The sequence below is a fragment of the Neomonachus schauinslandi genome, chromosome 11, assembly GCF_002201575.2.
Source record: "Neomonachus schauinslandi chromosome 11, ASM220157v2, whole genome shotgun sequence".
Classification (NCBI taxonomy): Eukaryota; Metazoa; Chordata; class Mammalia; order Carnivora; family Phocidae; genus Neomonachus; species Neomonachus schauinslandi.
In genome coordinates, this window is record NC_058413.1 from 7,591,445 (window position 1) to 7,618,359 (window position 26,915).

The 26,915-nt window shown below is 53.2% G+C and overlaps 2 protein-coding genes across 10 annotated transcripts in view; both read left to right on the forward strand.

Annotated features, from left to right (window-relative positions):
- Positions 1-13,072, forward strand: part of SF1 (splicing factor 1) — a 14,088-nt gene extending 1,016 nt beyond the window's left edge. Inside the window, exons 2-14 of one of the 7 annotated variants that reach the window (XM_044919699.1) lie at positions 1,266-1,394; positions 4,129-4,204; positions 7,232-7,384; positions 7,586-7,675; positions 8,018-8,201; positions 8,290-8,405; positions 8,520-8,627; positions 9,343-9,523; positions 9,791-10,064; positions 10,400-10,459; positions 10,576-10,755; positions 11,518-11,722; positions 12,158-13,072. In XM_044919699.1, coding sequence (XP_044775634.1) covers positions 1,266-1,394; positions 4,129-4,204; positions 7,232-7,384; positions 7,586-7,675; positions 8,018-8,201; positions 8,290-8,405; positions 8,520-8,627; positions 9,343-9,523; positions 9,791-10,064; positions 10,400-10,459; positions 10,576-10,755; positions 11,518-11,722; positions 12,158-12,287 — 1,886 coding nt within the window. In that variant the 3' untranslated portion in view covers positions 12,288-13,072. Of the gene's footprint in view, positions 1-1,265; positions 1,395-4,128; positions 4,205-7,231; positions 7,385-7,585; positions 7,676-8,017; positions 8,202-8,289; positions 8,406-8,519; positions 8,628-9,342; positions 9,524-9,790; positions 10,069-10,399; positions 10,460-10,575; positions 10,756-11,517 lie in introns of all 7 variants that reach the window. The other 6 variants (XM_021685518.2, XM_021685517.2, XM_021685519.2 and 3 more) reach the window with 6 other exon arrangements.
- Positions 13,073-17,581: 4,509 nt separating this feature from the next.
- PYGM (glycogen phosphorylase, muscle associated) overlaps positions 17,582-26,915 on the forward strand; it is a 16,032-nt gene continuing 6,698 nt past the window's right edge. Inside the window, exons 1-17 of one of the 3 annotated variants that reach the window (XM_021685011.1) lie at positions 17,582-17,824; positions 18,863-18,964; positions 19,072-19,150; positions 19,238-19,341; positions 19,731-19,862; positions 21,157-21,268; positions 21,357-21,439; positions 22,230-22,373; positions 22,697-22,789; positions 23,039-23,185; positions 23,375-23,538; positions 23,847-23,961; positions 24,379-24,480; positions 24,814-24,961; positions 25,263-25,321; positions 25,450-25,591; positions 25,998-26,205. In XM_021685011.1, coding sequence (XP_021540686.1) covers positions 17,582-17,824; positions 18,863-18,964; positions 19,072-19,150; positions 19,238-19,341; positions 19,731-19,862; positions 21,157-21,268; positions 21,357-21,439; positions 22,230-22,373; positions 22,697-22,789; positions 23,039-23,185; positions 23,375-23,538; positions 23,847-23,961; positions 24,379-24,480; positions 24,814-24,961; positions 25,263-25,321; positions 25,450-25,591; positions 25,998-26,205 — 2,177 coding nt within the window. The remainder of the gene's footprint in view (positions 17,825-18,862; positions 18,965-19,071; positions 19,151-19,237; positions 19,342-19,730; positions 19,863-21,156; positions 21,269-21,356; positions 21,440-22,229; positions 22,374-22,696; positions 22,790-23,038; positions 23,186-23,374; positions 23,539-23,846; positions 23,962-24,378; positions 24,481-24,813; positions 24,962-25,262; positions 25,322-25,449; positions 25,592-25,997; positions 26,206-26,915) is intronic. The other 2 variants (XM_021685012.1, XM_021685013.2) reach the window with 2 other exon arrangements.

Genomic DNA, 26,915 nt, shown 5'->3' on the forward strand with positions numbered 1-26,915 from the left:
GCCTGAGGGGCGCGCGGCGGCGGCGACGGCGGCTGCACGCGGCAGGGGCGCGCGCGCGCACGGGGAGGCCCCGGGCGGAGGCGCCACGGGGCGCGCGGCCCGGTTCTCGGGCCCCGAGTGCGCACGCGCGCTGGAAGGGGTGGGGGTTGGAGAGCGGAGGGTTGCTGTGCGCAGGCGCAGTGTGGCGGCCGGGCTTTGTGGCCCGACTATAATCTGGTGGGGGGGGGGTCTGTGTTGTATTCTAGACTCTGGTATAGGAGAGCGGTGTCGAGTAGGTTGATTTGGTGGACGGAGTGGTGGGTGTGCATGTCAGGAGGGCGTGAAATGGTCAACTGGTAATGTGGAGCACCTCCTTCCTGGTTCTAGAGAAGTCCAAAAGGCAGAAAAGTAGCAAGAGTAGCTTTTATTTCTATAGTAGGGCAGGGTTTTCACTACAGTGAAAGAAAGAGGTCGAAAAACCTTAGAGTGTGATTGGGTCTGATGCACTTTTCGGGGGAAGAAGTTTTTTCCTAATTTCCATTTATCTTAAGAGAAGTCAGATATGCCTCCTCTTAGTTGTTGGGGTTTCCCCGTGGGAAGTAGAACTGACTTGTGTGTACCAATGTGTATGGAGTTTATGCCTCTGTATCAGAGGAGGAGGATTTGGCTGCTGTTGTATAGCTTTTTTTTTTTTTTTTTTTGTCGGACTTTGATACGTCCTCTAGGAGTTCAGATGTTAAGTATCTAGTTGGCCGGGAAAATGGAATCCTTATCTTGGCTAAATTTCTGAAGGAAAAAAGTGATCTTGTTGAAGAAGTGGGCTTTTTCACTTAGTAAATCATAGGTTTGGTTGTGTTCGGCCCATTTAGAAAGGTGATTGGTGGGGAGTGGAGGTGAGAAGAATCAGCAGTTTCCCCAATCTTGCTTTACCAAGGTATGATTATTCAGTATACCTTGTCTCCCCTGGGGCTTTTAAAACATTCATGGTTGTTGTCACATATCTGAAAGATGGGTTTGCTTGTTTACATACTTCACAGTTTTTCTGGATACGTATTATAAATGTGAAATGTTACTTTTTCGGATCCAGAGCTAGGTACCCTTGTGGTGGCCATGTGTCTCTGAATTCTCGGGTTTGTGTTCATTTTTTTGCTATATATATTTTAGGTCAAGTTCTCAGTTTCCCAGTTTGCCGAGGTTGTGTCTAGTATCATAAGTATCCTGAACTGCCTGTTGGTAATTAGTTTGCTGGTTTATATTTGCATTTGATGGACTTTATCTGCCTTCAGACTTTCCAAGTAAGAAGCGGAAGAGGAGCCGCTGGAACCAAGATACAATGGAACAGAAGACGGTGATTCCGGGAATGCCTACAGTCATCCCCCCTGGACTTACTCGGGAACAAGAAAGAGCTTATATAGGTAAATACACGTTCTGCATCCAAATACGTTGTCAGATTGATATGATTTATTCTGAGCAACATTTTATGTGTCATAAGTTTGAGACCTTAAAGTCTTGTTCTTTTGAGATGAGGTATGGTCAGGTGTACTTTCATGACTTTGACATAACCCATCAGTTTTTACTCTGTAAGTCCTGCATTTGAAGCTCCTTGTTTTGGTCTGTTCGTAACAGCAGTGTTCTCCATGAGTGCCAGGAAGGTAGAGGGACCCACTTAGGAGTGAGGGTAGTCCCCAGTCCAGCACCCCACCCCACCCTTTTCAGCTGCTGTTCATTGCCAGTTGGTGAGGTGAGTGTCTTCTGCCTCTCTGGACACGGCCCCAGTGGAGAACACTGCAGGTATTATAAACTAAGTACCTTTTTCACAGCATGGCCTTTCACCATTTCATATTCCTCCCTCCCCTTCAAATGTCTTTTATTTTTATAGGTACTTTCTGAAAAGAAAAACTCAGTTTAATCAAAGAGTGGTCCTGAAAGTGTTGAACAGTGCACCCCTTTTTACCATTTTGTTGAATTTAACCTTTCCTTCAGCATCTTTTCTGGTTTGGTCTTTGGAGAGCTGTCTTAAAACGAGGGCTCTTTTACTATTTACTATCAAAGAACTCTGCTGGGAAAGGGGTACTACTTGGATATGGAATGAGGTGGTAGGATCAAAGATCTTACCTGTTGGGAAATTTCAAGAAGTAACAATAATTGTCCACAGTGTAAATGAAGTTAACCTCAAAATTACCTCTTTTTAAATATAAGGTTTTTAATGCGAGTTTTACCTTTATTCATGTATCTGCAGCTGTCTCCAAAAAGTTCACTTGATGAACATTTCCTACTAACCAAATAAACATCCCCTTTGGAGTAAATTAGGGCAAAGGCCGCCTAGGCCTCTGAGGCTGTATCCTTCACAGATCAAAAGCTTCAGGGCTGGCATGTGTTATTCTTGAGGATCATTATATCTTACGTTTTTTAACTGCTGAGAGTTTTGAGGTGTTGGAATTGTTACCTTGTTTTCACGGTACTAATATTTCTTCTTTCCCCACTGTTCCAATTTACTTCCACCCACCCGCTTGTCTCATTAGATCGGCCTGGGTCTTTACAACCTTGTGGAAATGTCCTTAGTGGAATGACATTCCAAGGACACAAGCAGACTTAGAAAGGGGGGGAAAATAGACTTATTCTCTACATCTCCAGTTCTCTTCCTGTGCAGGGAGTTAATGCACTGAGCCCTGAGGGTATTTATAGCTCTAATCAAAAGTGGATAGAGCCAAAGCAGAGGCCAATGTAGATCTCAGCTCCAAGAAAGATCACAAACTTTTGATTTAAGTGCCAGTTTTCCTCAGGTCAGACCCCACACCCCTGCAGTTCAGTTAGGAGGGCTGCCTGCCTCCATGAAGTTGACTTTCACCTTGAGTTCTTGAGCTAAATACTTGACTGTCAAGTCAGAAATTTTCTGGCGTAGAAGAGCTTAGGGATCTATGTATCTTAATTCATCTTCTGTCTCTCAGGGTACACACTGCTTTGTACAATGCCCTCAATATCTTCTCTTGATATGAATGTGGGTTTTCAGTTCTTTGGAGTTGGAACGGGTATGTGGTATAGCCCTGTGGGGTGTATTTAAAAGTAGAAGGGTATCTTGGGTTAGACATGTATTAATCCTGTTTTGGAGCCAGCTCGACTTTAACCCAACCCGCTAAGACTTGCCCTTATTAGAGATGCCTGCTCAGAACTTTCAGATGCTGCAAAGGTAAGAAACAGGTGGTTCTTCAGCACGCTGAAGACCATGATCTGGCTCTACAGTTGCCATTATCTTGAGAATTCACCCGGGTAACATTTCCCTGGAGTCATTGAACTTCTGTGAAACCTTCCTCTCTTTTTTATGTACAGCCTCATTTTGTCAAGGTCTGAGGGCCACACATTCTCCTTGACCCACACTTTCTATTTTCTACATCCCCTACTTTTACTCCCCTCGTGAGGAGCAAGTCTGAGAACAGACTTCTTAACGTCTCACGGTTACTGGTTTATTAAGGTATATGGATTGTTACCTAAGACTCGAATAAAAGCAACAGGTATTGGGAGATCCTTATTAGTACGGATCTGGTTGTACAGAAAGAGTATGTATAATAGGCTTTTTATGAGGTGTTGAATTGGTTATTAAATGTCTTACATGTTCAAGGAATTTTGAACCTGGTATCAATGAAAATGATCTTTGCTCAACTGGTATTTTTCCTTGTCCCATGTTAATTGGATTTCATTTTGGGCTATGCTTAATATTTAATGAAGAAAAATAAACTCTCAAGAGTCTTGCCCTCGAAGTAATTTGTTCGGGAACAGGGTATTGGTGATAACATAACATGGTTTGTTCTGGGTGCCAATTGTATAGCAAGCCTTGGAGGGGAGGGAGAGGTGAAACACCTAATAATTGCTTTGATGTTAGCCTTAGTGAACAGTGTATACTGCTAACCCCTCTTCCAACAAACTGTTTGCTTCCTTAAGTGTTAACCATTTTGAAGTGAAAAATACCTATAGATGTAAATGGACTCCTGCCGATAGGTGGCTGGGGGTTTTTGCCTCAATGTGTTCACTGATCAGTCGTCCCTTTCAAAGTCTCCGAGTTCTTCATGCTTGTTGTTGAGATTTGAGATGTTTTTTGGTAACATTGTCTTTTTTCCATCCTTTTTTTTTCTTTCCTAACCTGGTTTCTTCCAGTGCAACTGCAGATAGAAGACCTGACTCGTAAACTGCGCACAGGAGACCTGGGCATCCCCCCTAACCCTGAGGACAGGTTGGGAAACAGTTTTAACCAGCTGACAGTAACGCTTTTACCTTTTTCTCAATACGTTTTACTGGTGGCAACATATTGTGTCAGTTCAATGAAATCCTAGTAAGACGACTGTGATAATACTTTGACCATTCTGGGGCCTAGGGTTTAATTAGCAATCTATATGGTCAGTCGTCAGTTAGAAAATTGGAATGAAATTTAATTACTAGCAGAATAAAAAGTTACAGGAAAATGGACATCTGGTTTCCAATTGGTAAGCACCTAGATTTTAACCTGATTTACCCACCCGTAGGGACAGTGAGGTGGCCCGTTAACCAGCCTTTTCAGTAACTGCTTTGGTTGAAAGCCGAGGGTGTAGAGCCTTTCTCACAGGTACATGGTGCAGGGATTAAGAATATTTTTGAGCATCACTGAATTTGAGCAGACCAGAAGCTCAGTCTGGTTAGCTCATTGCTGCAGTCTTCCTGCTCATGGTTTTGAGATGGTTTTAAAATAGATGAGATTTCTAACCAGCTTCCTTCACTGCCAGTGAATTTTCCGCCTTGGCCATTGCCTGGGGGTATTGGGAGGGTCCAGAATATTCTCGCCTGTTTTGGGAAGGCTAGCAACCAACCCTAAATCACCTTTATTTTTTAAGAGTGTGGTCTTCAAACATCTGTAGTCACGTTCTTTCAGTTTACAATTTCTCTCACCTTTGAAAAGTAAGAAGTCTGAGGGAAATTAACTTTTTAACCAGGAATTTTATTGGCTGGTTGAACTTCGAACAGCTAAATCTGGTCCATTTAATAGAAGGGCAATATGCCTCCCTCTCCGTGAAATTGTTCTTAGTGCATGCGGCATAGTTGAAAACACTTCACTTTAAAAAGTAGTGTTTTTAGCTTTTATTACCCGATTAATGGCTTGTTAAATCAGGAAGATGATGTAGTGATTTTAGAAGCCACTCACTTATGCATCTTTCTGCTGCCCTTTGCCAGGGAACAAATTAACTTAATCTCTCCATTTGGGCTCTTTAATTTTACTTAATGAAATTTATTATTTTTTTACCTATAGATTTTGGTTGGAGGGTTGTGTTGTGTTCTATATATATATATATATATTTTTTTTTTTTTTTTTTTTTTTTTTAAAGATTTGCATTGTAGGTTGTAGACCACAACTGTTGAGTGCTTTTTTGGCCTTTTTCCCTTTAATAATACGTCTAACAGGTTACCAGGCAATTCCTCAAAAGGTTGAATTTTTAACCTTTGCTTCCTGGAGAAATGGGATTAGAGTTTAGTTGATCTATATGATGCCTCTTTGAAGTGAAGAAATTGGGCCAATATAACCTCTAGAATATTAGCTTTTGCCTTTTCACATCCACAATTTGGGAAGAGATTAAACTGTTGTGAGGCTTTTAAATGACCAATCTGGTACTGGTAAACCTTGTTCTGTTGATTAGCCAGAAATGCCTAATTCTAGACAGCTACGGGGTGGGAATTAGAAACGTCAAGCACATTAGAAATAAAACCAGAGCAGTTTTTTTCTCCCTTGTATTCAGTTTGAAAGAGGGCCTAATGCCTGACTGGTTTTGCTTTTGAGCCCAGGTTGGAGGGAACTGCATGAGTTTCTTACCTTACTGAGGTTATTTCCTAAGAAGGTGTATTCTCAATATTAAGCCACTATGCTATTTTGATGTTGCTTAAGTTGCACAGTTAAAAATGTTTTAAAAATCTCTTGTAGACTTAAATGTATAAGATAATAGTCTGATGAGCTGGGGTGTATTTGCTTTTGTTCATTATTATTGGATTGTGTTAACAGTTTATATAAATGCTAGAAACGGAGGTGTCATTTAGCCGTCATTAGCCATGAACAAACCTGACCTTTTATTCCATCGTGTGTGTAACGTGGTATGACATGGTTCCCTTTAGGCTGAAGACAGTGGGAGCAGCCGAGTTCAGTCCTTGCTCTCCAACTAGGCAAGGTTCTCTCAACTAAACCAAGGGTATAGGAGTCTTGACTACTTTCAGGATGTTTTTTTAATAACCTGATCCACATGGTCTCTTCCCTTCTTGCAGCTGCTACTAAATTTTCATTCAGAATATCAAGCTATGGTCCTTTTTGTAATCTCAACTCAGAATTCTAGGAGTGTAACTTCTCTTTTTTATTACCGCAAAATCCAGCTGTGGTAAACTGACCATTTTATCATTACTATTTTTTACTTGTAGCAACAGCATTTTACTCCTTAAAAAAATGAGAGAGAGAAAATCTGCTTTCTGGACTTGTAAACTCTGGTGGAGAATCCTAGGTTTTCCCCTTGCCGTTTGCAGGTCCAGACCCTAGACAAGTACTTGACCAAATCTGCATTTGCAGCCTCTAGCAGAAGCTGCTTTAGCACGTTAACGTTTTTCTCTACCCAGACTCCCCAACCTCGAACAGCCAGAAAACAGGTTGACTCCTGGGCCTTGGACACAGCCAGCCAGGCCATTGAAGGAAAAGCAGAGACGAAGCCTTGAACCATCTCTCTCCATTGTGGGGCCAAGTAGCTGCAGCAGCCTTGAGTCCCAGTTGCATTGGGTTAAAGAGCTCATACTTCCTATGTGACAGGGGTGCAGACACTCTTCCTGATAGGGCACGAGCTCTGCAAGAGTTCACATTTTACCTAAACTTTTGGGTTTCCGTGGTTCATAAAGTTGTAATAATGTACAATTTTTTAAAATGAAAAATCCATATTTGGCAAGAAGACTCCAGAGGATGATACTGTCCTTGCCATTTACAGTCCAAAGATTTTCCCCCAGAAGGACAGACTTTTTTCTTCTCAACATTTAGAAGCAAGACCTTTTTTTTCTTTCTCACACACACCCCAGTCCCCCTAATGCTAAGCCAGCTTTCATCTCCCCATTCCACACGATCTTGAGTAGCACACGTTACGGTCGGTTCCTCCGAAGAGTGTTGTGTTAGGGTCTGAGAGGCAGAGGGGCTGGGGAAGACTAATTTTAGCCCATGTGGGATGAGAAGAGTGAAGGCAGAGTAGTAACAGTGATCTGTTTCCCACAGGTCCCCTTCCCCTGAGCCCATCTACAATAGCGAGGGGAAGCGGCTTAACACCCGCGAGTTCCGCACCCGCAAAAAGCTTGAAGAGGAGCGGCATAACCTCATCACAGAGATGGTTGCCCTCAACCCTGATTTCAAGCCACCTGCAGATTACAAGTAAGCAGAGGGGCTAGGTTGTCCAGGCCAAGGACATGTACAGATCACGTGTGATCTGGTGGAACTATTTTGGTACTAACGTCACACCACTTGTCTTCAAATCATGTATAGTTAATACATGGTAGCAAGGTTAGTTCTAAAAGCTGTGGGTCGTGTTCTCTCTCAGAAACATGCAGAGTCTATGAGTCTTTTCTTTTTTAGACCTCCAGCAACACGGGTGAGCGATAAAGTAATGATTCCACAAGACGAGTATCCAGAAATCAACTTTGTGGGGCTGCTGATTGGGCCCAGGTGAGTAACTGCTACCCTGTGGGATACATGATTGTTAAGAAACTGTGAGCTGTATCGGTCTTAGGCCCAGCTGGGTGCCATTGATGGCTTCCCTTTCTGTTTTTGGTGGAGTTCACACTTTGCTGTGAGAAAATCTCTTCAACCCCATTTTACTGCAGAGAACTCAAATCTTACAGATTTGGTGTGGCTGCCTTTAACTTAAAAGAGATCATGGAGCTCTTGGTGGGAAAATCCAACTCTGCACTCATGGTTTCCTGCCGGTGTGATCCGCCCACTCTGTCCCCTCTGGCATGGGAACTTGCCTGTCAAATCTAACAATTCAACTTTTTCTGCCCCTGATAGAGGGAACACCTTGAAGAACATAGAGAAGGAGTGTAATGCCAAGATTATGATCCGGGGGAAAGGGTCTGTTAAAGAAGGGAAAGTTGGCCGCAAAGATGGCCAGATGCTCCCTGGAGAAGATGAGCCACTTCATGCCCTAGTTACTGCCAACACCATGGAGAATGTGAAGAAAGCTGTGGAACAGGTGAGGCAGCCAGAAAGGAAGCCTCTTGCTAGAAATCTAGTGGTGGCCCCAGCGCTTTATGTAATTGTGCCCCTTGCATCTCCACTAGATAAGAAACATCTTGAAGCAGGGTATTGAGACCCCTGAGGACCAGAATGATCTACGGAAGATGCAGCTTCGGGAGTTGGCTCGCTTGAATGGGACCCTTCGGGAAGATGATAACAGGTGTGTGATCGGTTTAGAGTGGAGAGAGTGTACAAACCTGAAGAACCTGTGGAAGTAGGAAGCTTGGCCGTAGCCCCTGACATGACTCTTTTTTTCCCCCTTTTTCCTCAACAGGATCTTAAGACCCTGGCAGAGCTCAGAGACACGCAGCATTACCAATACCACAGTGTGTACCAAGTGTGGTGGGGCTGGACACATCGCTTCCGATTGCAAATTCCAAAGGTGAGGGCCTGGGATTATGGCTTCTTTGTAGCCGTGGCGTTCAAGACATTGCTTGAGCATGTTGGTTGGTTGCTGTTAACCTTTGGGCTCTAGAGAAGCTTCCTTTCTGTGAATGTGGTCTGTAATGGTGTGATGTTAAAGCCCAGGATGATGAGAAGCAGCTTGTGCGAACACCTGTGTTTTGTGGCTCATCTTGAATTCAGGAAAACTAGAAATTTCCATCCTGAGTGTAAATGTTTCCACTGTGGCTCAGTATTAACTACCTTTTGCTGCTTAGGATCGGTTTCAGAAGCCATTGGATTTTTGGCCAGTTTTGAACCAGCACTTGATAGCAACATTTTTCTACTTTGTTCTCCTTTGGAAAACCTGGCAGGTGCTCTAGTCCTGCATAGACCTTCCTTCCCTCAAACTGGGAATGTAGGATTTGATGAAGGTTTGCTCTTCGGAAGAGCCTGTGCTTTCCTAGCTCGTGGGGCTGGCTGGGTGCTCTCGATCTTTTCTGTTGTGGCAGAAATCCGCGTGGTCTCCCAGATGCAGAGCTGGGCGCAGAACTGAGGACTTGATGAGACTATTTTGAGGAACGGTTAGAAAGGATGATTGAATTCTTCAAAGAACTCTATGTTAGTTCTTCTACAGGATAGAACTTTCCTTGTTAATGAGTTTTTTTCCTCTTCTCTCTTTTTTTCTTTTTCTGTGTTTCTTATCCTGCCTTCAGGCCTGGTGACCCCCAGTCAGCTCAGGATAAAGCACGGATGGATAAGGAATATTTGTCTCTCATGGCTGAACTGGGCGAAGCGCCAGTGCCGGCATCTGTGGGCTCCACCTCGGGGCCCGCCACCACGCCCCTGGCCAGTGCACCTCGGCCTGCTGCTCCTGCCAACAACCCACCTCCACCGGTGAGTTTCAGGGGCTGCTGCTTGTGGTCTGGCCGCCCCCATTCTCTTCCTCAGAGACTGAGGGCTGTGGCCAGGTGCTTTGGGTAGAGTGCAGTGACAGACATGGCTGGCAACATTGTTCTTCCGGGTGTCAGGATGTTCGGGGATCTTTCACTTTAGGAAGATCCTGTCCTTGTGTGTTTTCTGGTCCTCTTGGCATAGCCGAAAGAACAGTGTTGCCACCAGGGGGAGCAGGCAGGGACGTTGGCGGGAAATGCTCTCACGTAGTCTCTCATGTCCACCACCCAGAGCCGCCCACCCTGGATGAATTCTGGCCCTTCAGAGAGTCGGCCCTACCATGGCATGCACGGAGGTGGTCCTGGTGGGCCTGGAGGTGGCCCCCACAGCTTCCCACACCCATTACCCAGCCTGACAGGTGGGCATGGTGGACATCCCATGCAGCACAACCCTAACGGACCCCCACCCCCTTGGATGCAGCCGCCACCACCACCGATGAACCAGGGCCCCCACCCACCTGGGCATCATGGCCCTCCTCCAATGGGTAAGTAAGTGTCAGACCAGAAACCTTGGGGCTTTGGGATAAGCAAGGGTGACGTCAGGTTGCTGCGAACCGGAAGCAGCTCTCAAAGTGGCTGGGTATTGCATCGGGTCTCCTGCCAAGGCTGGGGCTCCAGAAGGAGCAAGACTTTATCCTGGTTTAGGAAGTGGTTTGTGTGTGGGGTAGACACAGACTTACGTCTTCAAGGCAAGGTTCCAGAACGGTTCTTACAAGGGTAGTGGTTGCAAGCTGCGTGAACCAAATAAGCTGTTGGTGGGGGCATCTTCCCTGGCCAGTTCAAATGTCCTGCTAAGTCCCTGCTCTTTCCTTCCATCAAGATCAGTACCTGGGAAGTACGCCTGTGGGCTCTGGGGTCTATCGCCTGCATCAAGGAAAAGGTAATGCGGCCTGTCATCTGCTCACTCTGGGGTATGCCCTGGGCCTGGGAGTGGGGTCTCCGTCCCGAGTCCCTCTCCTCCCCCGAGGCCTCACCCTCGCCTCCGCCTCCCTGCAGGTATGATGCCGCCGCCGCCTATGGGCATGATGCCGCCGCCGCCGCCGCCGCCCAGTGGGCAGCCCCCGCCCCCTCCCTCTGGCCCTCTTCCCCCATGGCAGCAGCAGCAGCAGCAGCCTCCGCCACCCCCTCCGCCCAGCAGCAGTATGGCTTCCAGTACCCCCTTGCCATGGCAGCAAAGTGAGTGGACTATTTTGGGCTTGTGGGGGTGGGTGGGATGGGGAGGTAGGGCTGAGAGGAGCAGGAGAAGCTCACGGCTCACAGAGGCAGGCAGACACCCAGGGAGGAGACGCTGCTCTCTGCTGGGGGTGCAGGCAGAAAGGGCCTCATGGCCCCTGGGAGTCTTGGGGAAGAGAGCTGATGTTTGGCGTGGTTGTGTCTGGGGAGCGGTTTTGGGGGACCTGGAGGGAACCTGCCATCATAGGTAGGGTGCCAGAAATCCAGGCTCTCACTGGCTGGGCTGTGTGAGCTGCCGGCTGCTGGCTGGCCCGAGCCTGTGTGTAAGGCCGGGGTGGGGAGGGTGCTTGCATGCTGCGCAAGGGACGTGATTGGGGCCTGAGAGACGGCAAGGATGGGACCGGGCTGTGGGGAGAGTAGCTGTGACCTTGAGGTTGAATGTGCCGTTCGGTGGTGGCGGCGGATGGGCGGAGGGATGTCAGAGCCGGTTCTTGTGTCTGGTACCTTCTCCTCAGCCCTTCCAGGGGCACTGGTGACAAAGGGCTTGCTCTGCTAAGCCCAGAGACCTCGAGGCTGACCCCAGGGTAGTCCTGCCCACCCCTCCACTCCCCATCACCAGGACAGCCCCGCCCGCCCGCCCCCCACCACCGTACCGCATGCCAAGCAAGGAGCAGGCGCCCCTCGCCCCCCCATCCCAAGGCAGCAGCCGCAGAGAGCCGCGGTGTGCCCCCGCGCGTGTGACCTTGGGCTTCTTTACCACCCCAGATACGACGACTACCACCACGAGCGCTGGCACAGGGTCCATCCCGCCATGGCAACAGCAGCAGGCGGCTGCCGCAGCTTCTCCAGGAGCCCCTCAGATGCAAGGCAACCCCACTATGGTGCCCCTGCCCCCCGGGGTCCAGCCGCCTCTGCCGCCCGGGGCCCCTCCCCCTCCGCCGCCTCCGCCGCCTGGTTCCGCCGGCATGATGTATGCCCCGCCCCCTCCTCCTCCGCCTCCCATGGACCCTTCTAACTTTGTCACCATGATGGGCATGGGGGTGGCGGGCATGCCGCCCTTCGGGATGCCTCCAGCTCCCCCACCGCCTCCACCACAGAACTAGACTCGGTTTTTTTAAGAAAATATATATTATATAGAGAGAGAATTGGTCTCGTTTAAACACACGCCGAACCTCACCATATGGAGCCAGACATTGGGATGCACGCATGTGATTTGTGTGCACGCATGTGTGTGTGTGCACGCACCGGGCTGGGCCAAGCGACTGAGGACTCGCTTGGGAACGGGCAGGTGGTAGTAGGGGCGCCAGCTTGGGCTCTCCTGGCGCCCCGTAGCATCGAGTGTCTTCTTTGTCTTCTTTCTCTCCTCACCCAACTCCCTTTGCCTCTCCCCAAACCGGGCCGCCAGGATCCCTCCCCGCGGCGGCGATGGCCCGAGCCATGAGAGTGAGGACTTTCCGCGCCCATTGGTGACCCTTCCAGGCAGACAGCCTCAGCAGCGCCCCTGGTGGACAGGATGGTTCGGCAAAGCAGCCTGAGTTATTTTTGTGGACGGAATCGGAACACGCTGGCTCCATATCGTGAAATTTTTATTAATTTTTTCTTTTTCCTTTGTTATTTCCGTATCTCTTCCTTTCTTCAGACTCCGTCCAAGGAGATGCTCTTCCCCGATCTTCTGCTGCAATTAGACTCCTTTCCTTTTTCTCCATTCCTTGTTCTTCTCTTCCCAAGGAGAGGAGGGAGCAAATGGTTTTAGGTGCAAGCTTTGGCCATTAACGTCAGGCTATTTGAAAGGGGAGGTTCCTTTTGGTTCTAAGATTTTCAAGGTTGCCATGACCACCCCAGTTTTTTTGTTTGTTTTTTGTAGTGTGACATTTTGTTTTTGTCACCTTAGTAGAGTAGTGGGTTAATTTCCAGGTTCCGGGCCAACACCCATCCTGGCACCCCTGCCAGTGGTAGGTGGGGCCACCCAAGCTACCTTGGTCTCGTCTGCCACCCTGGAGAGTCCTTTCCTTGCTCCCTGAGCACCTGAGCTGCCTCAGATTCCATTTGTTCCTCTCCTTCCTGGAAGGTTTCCTTTCAAATTTTATTTTAATCCCAAACGTCTGAATGTTTTGCAGTGTCTAGGGGTTTAAGCCCCTGTTTTTCGTTCTACTTTTTTCTCCCTTTCCCTCTTCATGGAGTGATTATGTTGACAATAATGTATAATGCGCGTTCTCTTCACTGGTTTATCTGCAGAAATTTCTCTGGGCTTTTTTTTCGGTGTATGATTCAACACTGCGTTAAAAGGGGGATGTTCCGTTGAATAAAAGAGCAGTGTGGTTTTCTGGGTCTGTTTCTTCATTTTTCTTTTCTCATCAAACCCCCATGTGCTTAGCAGCAGCTCCAAAGTTACCTCACCTGCCCACATTCAGCACCTGGCCCCAGCCATCCCGTTCTCTCTGGGGAACCCCTGGGACCTTCATTAGGGAGCCTCCCGCCTGCGTCCCTGTGTGTGGCTTTGCTGGTGGAAGCTGAGTATGTGGGTGGTCCCACCATCTCCCCTTTGTTTACTGGTTCACAGCTGAGAACCAGGTACTTAACCACCACCACCCACCCCCATCACCCCTCAATCCCCTGGTCCCTGTTATTCTGAAGGCCTTTCCCTGGGGCTTGGACCCCGACATTTGCTGAGCTCTGGTTGCGATCTCTGCCTGGAAGCTACCACCTGATGGAAGGCCCTGGGCCTAGGGAGGCGTCGGCACTAAAGGTCAAGCCAACTAATCCTGCCTGCGAGGCACAGAGCAGCTAAAATTAAAACCGCCAAGTGGCTTTTTCTTTCTCCGCTGGTGACTTGAAGCCTGCCAGCACTGCAGGCTTTGGGGATGGCTGGGGGCAAAACAAAAAGTGCCCTGCCTTGTGCTTTGTAAGCACTTCTTCGCGGCGGGTCTCAGGTGGTTTTCTTCTTTCACGGCTGGGGCAGCGGGCCGTGCTGGTTGTGGCACCCGAAAAATCCACGTCAGGGCTCCATGAGGTCAGGTCCTTGCCCGGCTGTTGCCGTGCCGCCCCGTGCCTACGTGCCTGCCCTTCCCCGCTGCCTTGCCTTCCTTCGGGGAGGTTAAGGGACAGCACGCCCCTGCTGCCCCCAGCACCTGCCAGTGGGGATGCCTCTCCTTTCAAGTTGGGTCTGAGCACTGCTCTTTGGAGCAGAAGCGGGTTTGTGTGGGCCCCCTGTCTGGGATGGGATGTCTGTACTACTTGGCTATAGGCCGATAGGGTTAACAGAGCCTCGGAAGCAAGGCAAGTGCAGTGGGTTTCCCTAACCAAGACCGAAACTTCACTTGACTAAAAGAATGATCTTTTCTCTGTCCTTAACTGACAGAATGGGGGCAGGGCCTGGGGCCTAGCAACCCTCTTTGACCTTGGCTTCACCTCATTGCTTCCCCCACAAGCTCGGTTTCCCTAGTGGGCTCATTGGGCGGTTAATTAGCTCTTTGAAGCTCTGGAAGAGGCAAAGTGGCGCTATGTGGGTTTTAGAAATAAAATCAATAAATGACTTAACCCGCAGCCCAGCTATCTCCTCCATCTCCCTCCCCCCGGGGCCAGCTCACAGCGTTCCTGTGCTAGCTCCCTCCCGGCTCCCCGCCGTCAGCTATTGTTAAGGTTTTGGATTGTAACAAAGTGGCTAGCTAAGGCATTTGGCTCAGGCCTTTCTCCAAGGAGCTCCAGGCCTTGAGATGGAAGAGAGAGCAGGAAGGCTTGGCCCTCAGAAGCGCAGGGGGTACCTGCCTTTGTGGCAGGGTGGGCAGAGAGGAGAAATGCTTTCCCACCCGCCTTGAGACCACCTCGGGTGGAGGAAAAAACCTTAGCTCCACCAGGTCTGTTCCTGCTTGTCCTGGCAGCACTGGCTCCGGGTCCTCACCCCCCCCCCCCCGCCCCCGCCCCAGCTTGGGTGGTGAAAGGAATACCAGTTGGGAAAGGTCAGCGTTAGGGCTCTGGAGAAACCCAAGATTGGTCTGAGGAAGGAGGCAGGATTTCTGGTTAGAAACCTAGTCAGACATAAACAACCTTGGGTTATTCAAGTTAGTCAAGTGCCTCCAGGGTTCCAGATTGATCTGCACCCGCAGCACGCGGGAGTGAGGGATTGGAGAGGACATGGGGACACAAGAAGTGGGTCAGTTTGAGCCTTCAAGGTCTCATCATGCTGGGCTGGGGCTTGCAAAATAAACGGAGGGGCCTCAGGGTGGAGTCACCCCTGGAAAAAGCCTGGAAACAGTTTGAGCGGGGGGGCACAGACAACAAAGATGGAAGGGACGCACAAGGAAGGTAGTTGGAGAAATCAAAGTAATTTCTGGGTGCCTGGCTGGCTCGGTAGAGCGTGGGACTCTCGATCTCAGGGTTGTGAGTTCAAGCCCCACGTTGGGCACGGAGCCTACTTTAAAAAAGGAATTTCTGTTTCCTAGTAGAAACAGGCCAAGTCCCAGTTGAGCAAGTGCCTTGAGCCCCGAAGTAGGGCGAGCACAGCGCTGATGCCCAGAAGAGGGGCATCAGAACCAGCTGGCTGGAAGAGCATTGGATTCATCTGGGGAGTCGGATGAGAATTTGGGAATGGTTTGGGAGCAGGTCCTTAGTGGCAGGAAAATTAACTGGTAGGCAACTAAGGGTCAGTAGAAGGGCTGTGTGGCCAGGACGCCACCACAACAGGGCTGTGAGGTGACAGCACAGATAACAGGTGGCTTTCTCCAGGGAGCACTAAGCGCCAAGGAGCCTTCTGAGCTTGACTCAGAGCAGCCTCTTGGGAGCAAGTCCAGGCCCAGCAGCCCCAGATGCAAGCCAAGTCCGGAGACCAGGTTCTTGGAGGGTGGGTGACCCCAGCAGAGGCACAGCCCTGGCGGGGAGCCTTGCGGATGGGGGCTCAGAAGAGACCAGGGAGCCACCAAGCACCCTATTGAACTAGAGCATACAAAAAGACCAAAAGGGGAAACTGGAAAATACCGCGAAATGTAAGAGACACCTTGAGACCACCTCGGTCTATATTTCTATATTCCCACTACATCTGTGTAGGCACATTTGGGTGTTCCCTGATCTTTCTCACTTTGAAGCATGGCAGCTATGGGAGATGAACACCGTAATGCTGTTTGGGGGCAGGGGAGAGCAGGGCTCGGGAATTGGAAGACTCGCAGTTTAGACCCCACGCTAAGCTTGTACCTCCAGGGCTGGGTCTGCTGTGGCTCAGAATGTCCTCGAAGACAGCTCGGCCTTCCCCCAAACCAGGCTCTCAGTAGCACCCTGCAGCTGTCCAGGCCTCTGACCTGCTTCCTTGGCCCTCAGACCAGAACACCCAGCCCCTCTCCACCAGCCCACTGCCCTGGGAGGCCCAGGCATCCTTTGAAATAGCACAAAGCCCTGGGCTCCTTTTGCTCAAAGAACAAAGCAGGATCCAAAGTTGCCTCCACAGGAGTAGGAGGCAGCAGCTGGAGGAGGCAGGAATTTATATTCTCATTTGAGACTAAATTGGATGAAGGAATTCAACGGCTCAGAAAAGTAAAGCAACCAGCTAAAGGTCGCACAGCAAATCAGTGCTGGGGCCAGGGCATGAGCAGTGGGCTGGGGACAGTCCCGTAGCTGCCCGGCCGTGAAGACGAGTGAGTGGTGTCAAGTTCCGGGCGCAGAGGCTCCCAGTTTACGGGTGAGGTCACATGTGATCCCTGGCCCACTGAATTCCGGTCCCGTATGTGGCCCCAGGTGGGAGGAACGAGGGGGAGGAGGTCTCCGGTCACCTGGAAGCTGCAGCACAGGGAGACCTAATACCACTGGCCAGTACTATGAGTCGGTGGGGGATGCTTGTCTATTCCTCCACTGTGGGCCCAGGACTACAGTTCCCAGAGGCCCCTGCTCTAGGCTGGCAGCCCCTAGCCAAAGCTGGCCTATAATCTGACCACCATCCCTCTCAAAAGGTCACTTCAGAGCTCCTTGAAGGACAGCAACAGGGGGAACTCAGGATGGCTCAGCTTTGGGGGGTGGGCAGTAGCCCGGCCTCAGGCGACCTCCTTCCTCCATACCACCCCCTGGAACCCAGAGTCCTGGTCCCCCTTTTCTCAGGCACCCAGTGTCCTTTGCTGGCTACACCTCTTCTGTTCAGCTGACCCTCGGCTCCTGGTCCTTAAGCTTGCATGCGGGTGTCCTGGCCCCTGTTGCCACAGCATATGACCTCCCCACCTGGGCCCAGGTCCCCCCTGTCCCCGGGGAGGGCCACCATGGAAGCTTGACCAGAGGTCTTCCAGCTGGTGGTTGGTGGTCTTTGGGCAAATGTCTAAAACAGAAGCCCAGCTGCTCTGATGAAGGCTGAGCCTCCTGACACCTGTCCCCTGACAGCCCTCCTTGGCTTCTCCAGGAGCCCTGAATGAGGCCAAAATCTGGCCCCACCCTTCATCCACAACCCAGGGAAAGGGCCCGAATCAGGGCAACCTCTTCGCCAAAGGCACAGCCCCTGAGCTCCAGTGAAGCCTCAGGCCTCTCAGGCAGCACTCGGCCTGCGGCGTCTTGTCTCGGAGGTGGGCACCGAAGACCCCAGTGCGCGAGGCCTGGAGGAAGTGGGTCAGCCCCGGGCTGTGAATGAGCCAGGCTGGGCCTGCTCTCCCTGCCCCTCTCCCCTCTCCCCCTCCCCCTTTGCCCCCAAAATAGCTCCCTGAGCTGCCAGGCCAAGACCCTCCCATTGCAGGGGGAGGCGGGGCAAGCCGCCCAGATCCAGGCTTTAAAACCCCAGGCGGCAGGGGGGGATCTCCACTCCCTGGCTGGAGGCACTGCTGAGGCTGCCTGTCCACCCATCAGTCCGGCCCGCCCTCCCGCAGCCATGTCCCGGCCCCTGTCAGACCAGGAGAAGAGAAAGCAAATCAGCGTGCGTGGCCTGGCCGGTGTGGAGAATGTGGCCGAACTCAAGAAGAACTTCAACCGGCACCTCCATTTCACACTCGTGAAGGACCGCAATGTGGCCACCCCGAGGGACTACTACTTCGCGCTGGCCCACACCGTGCGCGACCACCTCGTGGGCCGCTGGATCCGCACGCAGCAGCACTACTACGAGAAGGACCCCAAGGTGCTGCTTGGGGCGCCCCGGGTGGGAAATGGGCTGGGGCCCCACCCGGAAGATCCTGACGAAGCGGCGGCCCTTCGTGGGGGGTCAGGGGTTTCTGCGGCAGAATAAAGGGTCCTTCCAGGTTGCTGAGGTTGGAGGAGCGGGAGTGCGAAGTGCGGCTGGGGCAGGGACAACCCGGGCAGAGAAACCCGGGGGAGGGGGCGGGCAGGTCGGGGGCCTCCGATCAGGCGGGCTGGTTGCAAAGGCAAGTGCCCATTCAGAGAGCAGAGGGGCTTCTGGTGGTTGGGAAGACCCCTGCGGCCTGGGTCGGACCTGAAGCGGAAGGCCGGGTCATTCAATATGAGCATGGTGTCCCTGCGCTACGGGTGGTGTGCTGGTGTGTGGCCCGGACAGCTGGGGTAGTGGGATCAAGTGTCTGCTGGGGTCATGGTAAATGTCAGCAACCTGACACTCCTGGGCAGGGGAGGGGGAGGGGCAGGCGAGTGGGCCAGGGAGGGGAACCTAGGGAACCAGGAGGCCAGGTACCCTCAGCATCCTCTGTCCTCTTCTTGGGGCTGAGGCTTGAGGACCCAGGGGAACTGGGCACTGCAAGGACAGGAGGTGGCTAACTCTAGCCATGAGTCACGGTGACCTTGAGCAAATGACTGGCTTCTCTGCTACCTTGGCCTTCCCGTCTGGGGGAGTACTTGGGGGGGCTTCTCCGCGTCCTGACTCCCCGGTAGGCCGTCGGGAGGCTCGTGTGCGATGGCAGGGGTTCTCACCTCTCCTAAGCACCTCAAGCCCCGAGGTAGATAGGGCAGCCCCATTTTCCAGATGAGGAGACTGAGGCTCAGGGAAGAAAAGCCGTGTGTCCAAAGTCAGAGGAAATGTTGGACCGGAACCTTCCCCATGGGTCCAGAAGCCTGAGATGGGGAGAAAATAAATGGAGACAGGGCTGGCACGTGCTGGGCCTGAGGAGTGGGACAGGAGGTGTGAGAGGCCTGGCCAAATGCTGCTGGGCAGCCTTGACCCCTCCCCTGCACCTGTCTCTCCGGCCAGAGGATCTACTACCTGTCTCTGGAGTTCTACATGGGACGGACACTACAAAACACCATGGTGAACCTGGCCTTGGAGAATGCTTGTGATGAGGCTACCTACCAGGTGTGGAGGGGGCTGGGAGCGGGGCCGGGAGTGGGGCAAGCTGAGGAATTGGGGGATTCACCTGCTGGCCCTTGGCCTTGACCACTGACACACCCTCCCCCCTCCAGCTGGGCCTGGACATGGAGGAGCTGGAGGAGATCGAGGAGGATGCGGGGCTGGGCAACGGGGGCCTGGGTCGGCTGGCTGGTAAGTGGGCAGGGTGGCAGGGGTGGGGTGGGCAGAAGGGTTCCTTTCTGCCGGGTCCCTGACACCCACCTCCCTGCAAACCCCTAGCCTGCTTTCTGGACTCCATGGCAACACTGGGCCTGGCTGCCTATGGCTATGGGATCCGCTATGAATTTGGGATTTTTAACCAGAAGATCTGCGGGGGCTGGCAGGTGAGCAGCCTTGGGCCCTGGCCTTGTGGGGACCCAGGCATGATGGAGAGGACCCCCATTGGGTCATCCACCTCTGGATAGATGCAGAACCAGCCTCGGCTTTGACAGAAAGCATCCTTGTCCCTTCCCCCTGGCCCCAAAACCTGCTGGTCACTCTTGGAACAGGTGGTCCACACCTATGGAACCTCTCAGACTCCCATACACACGCCATGTCCCACTGGATACCCCACCAGACCAGGGGCCCACCCTAGGGCCCTTAATTTACACTCTAGAGAGGGCATACCAAGGCTCCGGCCCCCGCCCTACCCACTGCCCCCTGTGGTGTGCGTCTGGGTCTGAGCCTGGGTCTGACGCTGCCTTCCTTTCTCCCCGCCCTGCCCTGGGCTCAGATGGAGGAGGCTGATGACTGGCTTCGCTATGGAAACCCCTGGGAGAAGGCCCGCCCCGAGTTCATGCTGCCGGTGCACTTCTATGGCCGAGTGGAGCACACCAGCCAGGGGGCCAAGTGGGTGGACACACAGGTGAGGGAGCTGGGGGAGCTCCCAGTGAGAGGGAAGTGGGGAGGCTCTGGAAGAAAACAAGGAGATACAGGGCAAGAGCTTGGAGGCTACTGGACCCAGTGCTATTTATAATGGAGGCCACCGAGGCTCAGAGAGGTTAAGTGACTTACTTGAGGTCACACAGTTGGAGCCAGGAGAGGCTGGAGACAGGATCACAGAGGAGCCAGGCCAAGCACAGAGCCCAGGAGGAGGAGAGAGGCCACCCTGCTCCACCAGTGCCCTTCCCCTGACCTGGCTCCTTTCCACCCAACAAGACTCATCCAAGAATAATCACAGTGACTTGACTCCCCAGCACGTCGAAACTGGCAGCTTGATGGGGAGCAAAGCAACAGCCCAGAAAGGGGGACAGGGAGAAAGTGAAAACCTTGAGAGAGGAACTGACTTGTTCAAGGTCACACAACAAGTTAGAGGGAGCCAAAAGCCAAACCAGGTGTCTGAATCCCAGCCCCGTCAATTCTCTTGCTGTGGCTGCAGGTCATGGGCCTCCAGAGGGCTGCACAGAAACCTCTTGGCTTCCAGACTCGGGCATTGGTTCAGCTGCCATTGTGATACGATTCAGCAGGGGCTCTGGCTGCCCACCTAGCTCTATGCTCCTGGGCCAGTCCCTTCCCTCTCTGAGCTGCAGCTTCCACTCTGTTCCAGTCAGCAGCTCAGTGACTTAGTGTTGGGGAGAAAGGGTGCTGCCCCCTGGCGGGCGTGGATGTGCCCCCAGGTCCGTGGTAGCAGGAACTGTTGGCGGCGATTTTTGACATCTGCTCATCACGGGAGGTGGGGCCTGCATTAGATACTGCTGATTAGCCCTGTGGTCAACCAGGCATAAGCCCTTGGGATGGCCTTGACATCTGTGTCCCCTTCAGCCGGGCCCCAGGCTCCCCCCAGCCCTCTCATGCGCCCAGAGAGTCCTCTAGGTTGCGCTCAGACCAGGCAGGCCAGCTCATCCCCATCCCTGCAGCGTGGCCACCAACAGAGCCCAGCTCTGGGCTCCGGGCTCATCGCTGCCCCCTGTAATCCTCACAAGCATCCAGGCAAGGTGGGGTGGGGGTTGTGGGGAGGTCCTGGGCGGAGGGGTCCTCTCTTTATGGACGAGGTCCAGAGAGGCTGAGAGGCTTGCTCATGGTCACCCAGAGTCGGCGCGGGAACCCAGGGCTGGGAATTGGTGGGGCACAAGAACAAAGGCTGGAATTCCAGCTCTCAGGGCCCCACAACTCATGTGGCAGATACCTCGCTCCTGACACCAAGCCCGATGCCCCTGCAGGTGGTGCTGGCCATGCCCTACGACACTCCAGTGCCTGGCTATCGCAACAACATCGTCAACACCATGCGCCTGTGGTCGGCCAAGGCCCCCAATGACTTCAACCTCAAGGACTGTGAGTCCAGCCCTGGCCACCAGCAGCCCCGCCCACCCCTGCCTGCACTCAGCCCCAGCCTGACGCTGTCCCCACTTTCACCCCTCAGTCAACGTTGGTGGCTACATCCAAGCTGTGCTGGATCGAAACCTTGCTGAGAACATCTCACGTGTCCTGTACCCCAATGACAACGTATGTCACCTCCTGGGCTGGGGACGGGAAGCCTGAGGGCCTGGGAGAGGGCAAAGACCAGGAGGCACTTCCCTGGGTGCCCTAGTCACACCCAGGACATAGTTTTTGTTTTTTAAGTTTCTTTTTGGTAATCTCTACACCCAGTGTGGGGCTTGAACTCACGACCTGGAGATTAAGAGTCAACGTGCTCTTCTGACTGAGCCAGCCATGTGCCCTGCACCCAGGGACATATTGTTTGCTCCCGTGTGTCCTTGTTTTCCCCCTGAGTTCTTTAAAAGGACACCTAAGGGGCGCCTGGGTGGCTCAGTTGGTTAAGCGACTGCCTTCGGCTCAGGTCATGATCCTGGAGTCCCGGGATCGGGTCCCGCATCGGGCTCCCTGCTCGGCAGGGGGTCTGCTTCTCCCTCTGCCCTCTTCCCTCTCGTGCTCTCTGTCTCTCATTCTCTCTCTCTCAAATAAATAAATAAAATCTTTAAAAAAAAAAAAAAAGGACACCTAAGTCCTGGGGACAGCAAGTTAGGGCAGGGCACTTGGGAGCTGTTGTTCCCTGGTGATGCTGACAATACTCCTGGTCCTTGCGTGCCCCCCTCCTAGCACCATCCCCTGCCACTACTTCTTGGTGGGCGAAAGACCCCTGGGCCCTGGAGGTGGGGGTTGTTCAGGGCTCAAGGGCCTCAGTGTGGGCAGGAGTCTCCTGGCCCCACCCGCAGCAGCGTTAGGCCACACCCCCCCCCACTCCCACCCCCCCGCTAACCTTGACTTGCTTAGCCTTGCCTTGGACTGTTCCCAGTTCTTTGAGGGGAAGGAGCTGCGTCTGAAGCAGGAGTACTTTGTAGTGGCCGCCACCCTGCAGGACATCATCCGCCGCTTCAAGTCCTCCAAGTTCGGTAGCAGCGACCCTGTGCGCACGAGTTTCGATGCCTTTCCGGATAAGGTACCAGGGCCCAGGGAGGGCCCCTCTCCACACCTCCCATGACGTGTGCCGCCACCTCTCCCCTCCAGCCTCCGCCTGCCCCACTCATTTTATAGAGGACGAAGCAGAGGCTGAGGGTGCCCTGCTCAGGATCCTCAATCGATGGGCACATCACCTGGGGACTGCCCCCCTCCTCCTGCCCACAGCTGCCCCTCTGAGGACTTCTACCCCCAGCTCTGCCCTGGGGCCATGTGGACCCTTGGAGGGGGCTCTGAAGGGGCAAAGGACAGTGATCACAGCCGTGGTTTGGATCCCAGACTGACTCCCAGCCCCCCTCTCCACAGGTGGCCATCCAGCTAAATGATACCCACCCCTCCTTGGCCATCCCTGAGCTGATGAGGATCCTGGTGGACCTGGAGCAGCTGGACTGGGACAAGGTGAGCTTCAGGACCCCTCCACCCCCTGCCTGACCCTCTTTCTGTCTCAGGGTTCCGTTCCCGGTGGGGGAAGCGGAAATATGTGAGTGCACCCCCCAGCGGAACAGAGAGCAGTATGAGGCCCAGAGGGCGAGTGTCCTCGAACCTGCTCCTCAGTGGCAGGGCCCAGGCTCCTGGCTGCATACTGTGTGTATAGAGAGCCCTGGTGGTTAGGCCCCGGGGTTCCTGACTCCCCATCCTGCCCATCAGGCCTGGGACGTGACGGTCAGGACCTGCGCCTACACCAACCACACTGTGCTGCCCGAGGCCCTGGAGCGCTGGCCCGTGCATCTTATTGAGGCGCTGCTGCCCCGCCACCTCCAGATCATCTATGAGATCAACCAGCGCTTCCTGAATGTGAGCCGAGGAGGCCAGGGCTGGGGGCGTGGGCTGGGGAAGGCTGCTCGCAGTAGGCATCCTGCCACTAGCCGCGGGGGGGGGGGGGGGGGGGGGGGGGGGGGGGCGCTATGCCCGGAGCTCTGGGGGTATGGGGCTGGGGACCTGGGTTCCAGGTCCGTGCCTGAGCTCTGGGCTGTCCCCGCACAGCGGGTGGCAGCTGCGTTCCCAGGGGATATAGACCGGCTGCGGCGCATGTCGCTGGTGGAGGAGGGCACAGTGAAGCGCATCAACATGGCCCACCTGTGCATCGCCGGGTCGCATGCGGTCAACGGCGTGGCTCGCATCCACTCAGAGATCCTCAAGAAGACCATGTGAGACACCTCCCTTTCCTCCCGCTGGCCCCGCCCCTCCGCTGGCCCCGCCCCCAGCCCACGTCCCTGACATACAGGCCAGGCCCCCTCACTACCTGACCCCAGCTGGCCCTTTCCACAGGTAGCACGGCTTTTATAACCATCGTGGCCCTGATGTCCGGAACATTTCTGTCCCCAGATGACCCCCTCTCACACACAACCACCCCCTCACCTCCAGGCCCCTCTCAGCAAGAAACCAGGGTAAGGCCTCAGGGAGGAGGCCTTCGTCCCACAGGGACGAGAACTGACCCTCCAACCCCATCCTGCAGCTTCAAGGACTTCTACGAGCTGGAGCCTCATAAGTTCCAGAATAAGACCAACGGCATCACCCCTCGTCGCTGGCTAGTTCTGTGTAACCCTGGGCTGGCAGAGGTCATTGCTGAGGTGAGAGGTCACTGTATGGCCAGTAGGAGTCAACACGGGTCACTACAGAGATCAGCTGTGTATGGATGTGGAGGTGGGTCACTGTAGGGGGCTCCCGGGTTCACAGTCTAATGGAGAGGGTCATCAGCAGGTCACATCTGAAGTGAGACCGGCAGGGGGTAAGAGATTGTGAGCAGGGCTTCAGGGTCATTGCCTGTTTGAGGAAAAGGCCAGGAGGAAGGCCTGCTGGGGTCAGGTGGGGTCAGCCATCAGAGCTCAAGGTCCGGAGGGAAGATGGCTATGCACACACAACGTCCCTGCTGGAGGCTGGGGAAGGAGAGGCTGTCTGCCGGGGACAGGGCTTGGCTGACCTGGAAAGGGACCCCTCTGTGAGGGAGGACAGAGGAGGGACATAGGCCTGACCTCCATCTCCCGCAGCGCATTGGGGAGGACTACATCTCAGACCTGGACCAGCTGCACAAACTGCTCTCCTTTGTGGATGATGAAGCCTTTATCCGGGATGTGGCTCAAGTGAAGCAGGTAGGCAGTGCGACAACCCGGGACCCTCGTGCCAGGGGTGGGAGGGAGCGTGCCGGAGGCACCGGGTGCCTGGGTCCGGGAATGGCCGGGGGAGCCCGTCTTTCCTGCAACCTCAGGCCCCTGGTAGAAGTTACCTGGAGTCCATGGCGAGAAGGCATCCACTGATGGCGCTGGAAGAGTGCTGACATTGATTAGCAATGTCTGCTCTGGGGCAGGCATGGAGGGGGCGGCAAGCGAGACTCCCATCCTCCATCTTTCTGGGAAAGAAATGACACTGTAGGATTTCCTGAGGCTGAGGCCTGTTGGTGAGCTCTTCTCCCTCCCTCCCTTCAGGAAAACAAGTTAAAGTTCGCTGCATACCTGGAGAAGGAATACAAAGTCCATATCAACCCCAACTCGCTCTTCGACATCCAGGTGAAGCGAATTCACGAATATAAACGCCAGCTCCTCAACTGCCTCCACGTCATCACCCTGTACAACCGTGAGTGGCAGGGTTTCACTCTGTCTCTTGGGGCTCCCCTCTGTGTACTCCATACTTCCTAATCAATGTCTCTCCTTCGGCCTTGGGACAACTCTTGGGACATAGGATTATCCCCATTTCGTAGACGGGCAAACTGAGGCTCAGAGAGGGGGAAAATGGCAGATCTGAGGTCACATAGCAAGCAGTTTCCCAAATCAGGTCTACTGTCTCCTAGCCAAGGCCCTGACTGGATGGGTGCTGTCAGGAGGTGTTACCCAGAGGGAAGACCTGGCCCACTGATCTCTGCTCTGTTTCTCAACAGGCATCAAGCAGGAACCCAATCGGTTTGTTGTGCCCCGAACTGTGATGATTGGAGGGAAGGTGAGAAGCCAGGACACAGACTGTGGCTCTGGTCCTTCGACACTCAGGTTGAGGTTGGCCTGGCTGGGTTGCAGGATAGGGGGTAGGGGGCTGGGCTCTGGGGTTGACCCCAGACTCTGCCCCCACAGGCTGCCCCTGGATACCACATGGCCAAGATGATCATCAAACTCATCACGGCCATTGGGGATGTGGTTAACCACGACCCGGTGGTAGGAGACCGCCTCCGTGTGATCTTCCTGGAGAACTACCGAGTCTCGCTGGCAGAGAAAGGTGGGGTGCCACCAGAGGGAGGCTCTGATGAGTTCAGTGCCAGGAAGAGCTATTGGTCACCTGTTCCTAGCATACTGGCACTTGGAAGAAGAATCTGGAGAGGACAATGCTCCAATCACGAGGATGTCCCCCTCTCATGGTGGAATTTCAGGCAGAAATGATAGGGAAGATTTGCCCTTCAAATCACACACACAGTGGCGCAAGGATGGGGAGAGAGTCCAGGTTAGATCTCGGATGTTCAAGGATCACCAAGCAGTGACAGGGGGCTGGTGATGAGAGGGAGACCCAGTTGGTGACTTCTGGGGGGTTGGGATGGAGGGGGCTCTGAATCTGTTTAACTCCACAGTCCCCGGGTGGGTTGGGACTATTCCTGGAGCTGAGCTTGTCCCCTGCTGCTTCCCCACAGTGATCCCAGCCGCTGACCTCTCCGAGCAGATCTCCACAGCAGGCACTGAGGCCTCAGGCACGGGCAACATGAAGTTCATGCTCAATGGGGCTCTGACCATCGGCACCATGGACGGGGCCAATGTGGAGATGGCGGAAGAGGCGGGAGAAGAGAACTTCTTCATCTTCGGCATGCGGGTGGAGGATGTAGAAAAGCTTGACCAGAGAGGGTATGGGGGGCAAGGGCTCCAAAGTTCACAGTCCGTGGGCAGGAGGCACCGAGGTGTGGCTACTGGAGGGTAGGGCTTGGGGGGGCCAGAGGGCATGCCTGGAAAGGCTGGTCCAGCCTGTGTAAGTATGGTCTTAGTTTTGGCCCTCAGGATTCTGGGGAACTTTTGAGGTCACTTATAACACATGAGGTTAATGGCATAGGAAAAGAAAGAAGCCACACAGAACTCAAGGCAAAGGAAAAGGAAATTATATCATTCCTAGGACATGATATTATTTCTGGAATTTCTGGAAGTAAAATTAAATTCTGAGCTCCCTGGCAGCTGTGGCAAAAAGGGAAATATAAGTAGAGTCCGTACAGTTGTGCTTGTGGTCGGAAATGCCATTCTTCAAAGTAGATATTTTCCTGGCTTTACATTTCTTAAAATTTATTTATTTATTATTTTTTTTTTTAAAGATTTATTTATTCATTTGAGAGAGCGAGAATGAGAGAGAGTACATGAGAGGGGGGAGGGTCAGAGGGAGAAGCAGGCTCCTCACTGAGCAGGGAGCCCGATGCGGAACTCGATCCCGGGACTCCAGGATCATGACCTGAGCCGAAGGCAGTTGCTTAACCAACTGAGCCACCCAGGCGCCCTAAAATTTATTTTAAAACATATTTTTTCCTGGGCGCCTGGGTGGCTCAGTTGGTTAAGCGACTGCCTTCGGCTCA